The 3,318-nt window shown below is 37.5% G+C and overlaps 1 protein-coding gene across 1 annotated transcript; it reads left to right on the top strand.

Annotated features, from left to right (window-relative positions):
- The first annotated feature begins 579 nt into the window (after positions 1-579).
- LOC108461681 (protein ROH1-like) lies at positions 580-2,999 on the top strand. The gene has a single exon (XM_017761591.2). It carries the CDS (start codon positions 1,306-1,308, stop codon positions 2,524-2,526), a length of 1,221 nt encoding a protein of 406 aa, XP_017617080.1. The 5' UTR covers positions 580-1,305; the 3' UTR covers positions 2,527-2,999.
- The last annotated feature ends 319 nt before the right edge of the window (positions 3,000-3,318 follow it).

Below are 3,318 nucleotides of genomic sequence, written 5' to 3' on the forward strand. Positions count from 1 at the left end.
ATGAATTGGTATGACATGTTTAAGAAAGGCTCAACACTAATAAACGATAGGTCAAGTTCTTTTATCCATAGTTACTTACTAAGTTGATCGAGCTTAAACATTAATGGTTTAAAACGTGTAGGTATAAGACTTGTAGAAAAGTGTAGACTTTGACTTGGGAGCATTGCATCACTGATTGAGATTTTACAGTTTGTAAATTAGTAATTGATTGTTCTTTGCATCAAATTTATGACATGTACATTAAAACATGGTTTGGATTTGAATTTGTGAAACTTTGGTTTGTAATTCAAGCCATTTATGTGTTTTTACTCGAGCTTTATTCCATGATTTACTTCGTAAGTTTAAATGTGATTTGAAATTGGTTTATAATGCTTTGGAGCATATGGAAATGATATAAATATGTTTATGCATGATTTTTAAATGTTTTTAGACTATTTTTCAACTTTAGGGGTCCGAAGTTCGATATCCTAACCTTAGGCATTAATGCCAAGTTTGGTAGAATGTAAAATGCTAATAGGGATTAGGTATCGCTACTTAGACCTTCGGGATTGATAGTCACTGCACTATTTTGATGAGCCCTACGAGGCTCACGCTTGATCTCAAATTCCTTCAATTGCTTATGGAAGGTTTTTAAATAATTTAAGATGATTTTAAAGCCTTCAAACGACCTCGATTTAACTCGAAGAATTTCGAACATTTGTTTTAAAATTTGGACATGTCCCGATTAGTACTTAGTAGCTTGAAATGAATTCTAATCACATTTGATTATTTCTTAAATATTTAGAATTGTTTTAAGAAATTTTATGAAATTATCAAATGATATTTTATTGAAAATCAAGTTTAATTTAAGCTTGAAAGTGCTCCGATAATATCCCTCATTCCTTTTCCAAATTAAAAAAAAAAAAAAATCTTTCTTTCCTTCTCTTCTTGTGTTTTTCCAGAATTCTTATTCAATTGCTTCACTTAGTTCAGTGCCGATCATATAATTAATGTAAAAAGGAATAAGGAACAGCATTTTTTTACTAATTACTTCTGTTGCCTCTCGGTCAGTCTCTTAACGCTTTGTTTCTCCCAACTACCATAAAACGCGGTCCAAAAATCCCCAATAAAATGCCGTCTCCTTGCTAGGGTTTCTACAATTGTCTCATCATCTCATTTCAAATCTCTTCGAACTTGTTCTCTCCCAAATATTCTTCAGTCCAATTTTGAACATATATATACAGTCCAATTAAAATTAAATTCCAAGCCTGAAATTTTCTTTGTTCTTTTTTTTGAGAAATTATATTATCATTGTTCGATGTGAGAATGCCCGCCACGGATTATCAAGGAAGTTCGACACCGTTGAATATTATTGGGCATTCGTTATTATCCATGAAGAGGGATCAGGTACACGCCATGGAGTCGCCAAACGACGGGTCAGCCTCGCACGATTTCGAGCTCGGGTCTTTCCAAAGGCAAGTAGCTGACCGGTTTCACAATTTAGCTTCTGTACCTCCTGATGAATTGCTTTCTCTTCCGTGGGTTCGGAAACTGCTCAATGTTTTTCTTTGTTGTCAAGAGGAGTTTAGGCTTATCCTTTTTAACAACAAAGCTCAAGTGATCAAACCTCCCATGGACCGTCTGATTGCCGAATACTACGAGCGTACAGTTAAGGCGCTTGATGTGTGTAATGCAATTCGCGACGGAATTGAGCAGATCAAGCAATGGCAGAAGCTTCTTGAAATAGTGCTTTGCGCTTTGGGTGATAATAATGGTATTCCTAATAATAATTGTTGTCAGAGAGCCCTAGGAGAAGGGCAATTTCGTCGGGCTAAAAAAGCCTTGATAGATTTAGCAATTGGGATGCTTGATGAGAAAGATTCCGGTCAAGCTTTGTCTCATAGGAATCGTTCATTTGGAAGAATCAATAATAGCACCAGTCACTCCAAGGATCATCACCACCGTCCTTTGGGGCATTTCAGGTCCTTGTCTTGGAGCGTTTCAAGGTCTTGGTCTGCTGCGAGGCAGCTCCTGGCGATTGGGAACAACTTGGCCGTTCCTCGAGGGAGTGATGTTGTAGCTACTAATGGACTTGTAATGCCTGTTTACACAATGGGTTGTGTTTTGTTGTTTGTAATGTGGGCGTTGGTGGCTGCTATACCATGTCAAGATCGCGGTTTGCAAGTTCATTTTTATGTTCCCAGGCACTTTTCATGGGCTGCTCCATTACTTTCTTTGCATGAGAGGATTCTGGAGGAGTCGAAGAAGAGGGATAGGAAAAATGCTTGTGCACTGTTGAGGGAAATTTATCAGATGGAGAAGTGTACGCGGTTGTTGGGTGAATTGACTGATACTGTGCAGTTTCCGTTGGGTGAGGAGAAGGAAATGGAGGTTAGACAGAGAGTGAAGGAACTGGGGCAGGTTTTTGATGCAATGAAGGAAGGTCTAGAACCGCTGGAAAAGCAGGTTAGGGAGGTGTTTCATAGGATTGTTCGTAGCCGAACTGAAGGGCTTGGCTCTTTGGGAAGGGGAAATAATACCGAGTAAAAGGTCTGTTGTAGGGTTGGGATGATTTAAACTGTAATTCTGGAATGTATAACTTGCAAATGTGTTTTGCTTTGGGCTACGGAAGGAACTCGACGGTCATGAAGACGAAAGATAAGTGAAAAGATGATGAAGATGGAGAAGAAATGAAGAAAGATTTGAGGCATGCGCTACAAAGATAAAGAAGGATAAGAAGGAAACCAAAAAAAGAAAAAAAGAACAGATTTTCTTGTATTTATCACCGCATATATCAGTGTAGTGTAAAGAAGGATATGGAGTTGGCCCTTTGGTCCCAACGTCCTGCTTTGTGTTTTTATTGTATAATCAAATTTCTGAGTAAATTTGCTTCTTGTTTCTTTAGTTGTTCTGTGTTCAGAATTATTTCCTAGTTGCAAATGGTGTATACTTCTGCTTCTTTGTTAAGATTCTGCCTTAGGGATAACAAGATGAATGAAACAGTTCGTTTTGTTGGTAAACTCTTAGGACTACGTTGTAATCGCTGGATGAAATGCAAAATTTATGTTTAAGTTAGCTTATGGGATGAAGAAACCGTATGTTTGCTCTCTTAAGCATGTAAGAAGAGTTCTCATTGATGAAATCTCACATGTACAATGAAATTGAAGTACTTGGTAGAAGAGAACACTGATAGGTTTGCTGGTCTTAATTTTTCCTTTTTGGTTGTTCAATAAGAGTCCGTATATATATGCCTTTCATTCTCTTGTCTTGCATTTTTAGTCGTGGCTGAGTTGCACTGCTAAAACAGAAATTATTTCTGTTCTGCTTTGTATTCCGCTG

The sequence above is a fragment of the Gossypium arboreum genome, chromosome 2 (assembly GCF_025698485.1).
Source record: "Gossypium arboreum isolate Shixiya-1 chromosome 2, ASM2569848v2, whole genome shotgun sequence".
NCBI lineage: Eukaryota > Viridiplantae > Streptophyta > Magnoliopsida > Malvales > Malvaceae > Gossypium > Gossypium arboreum.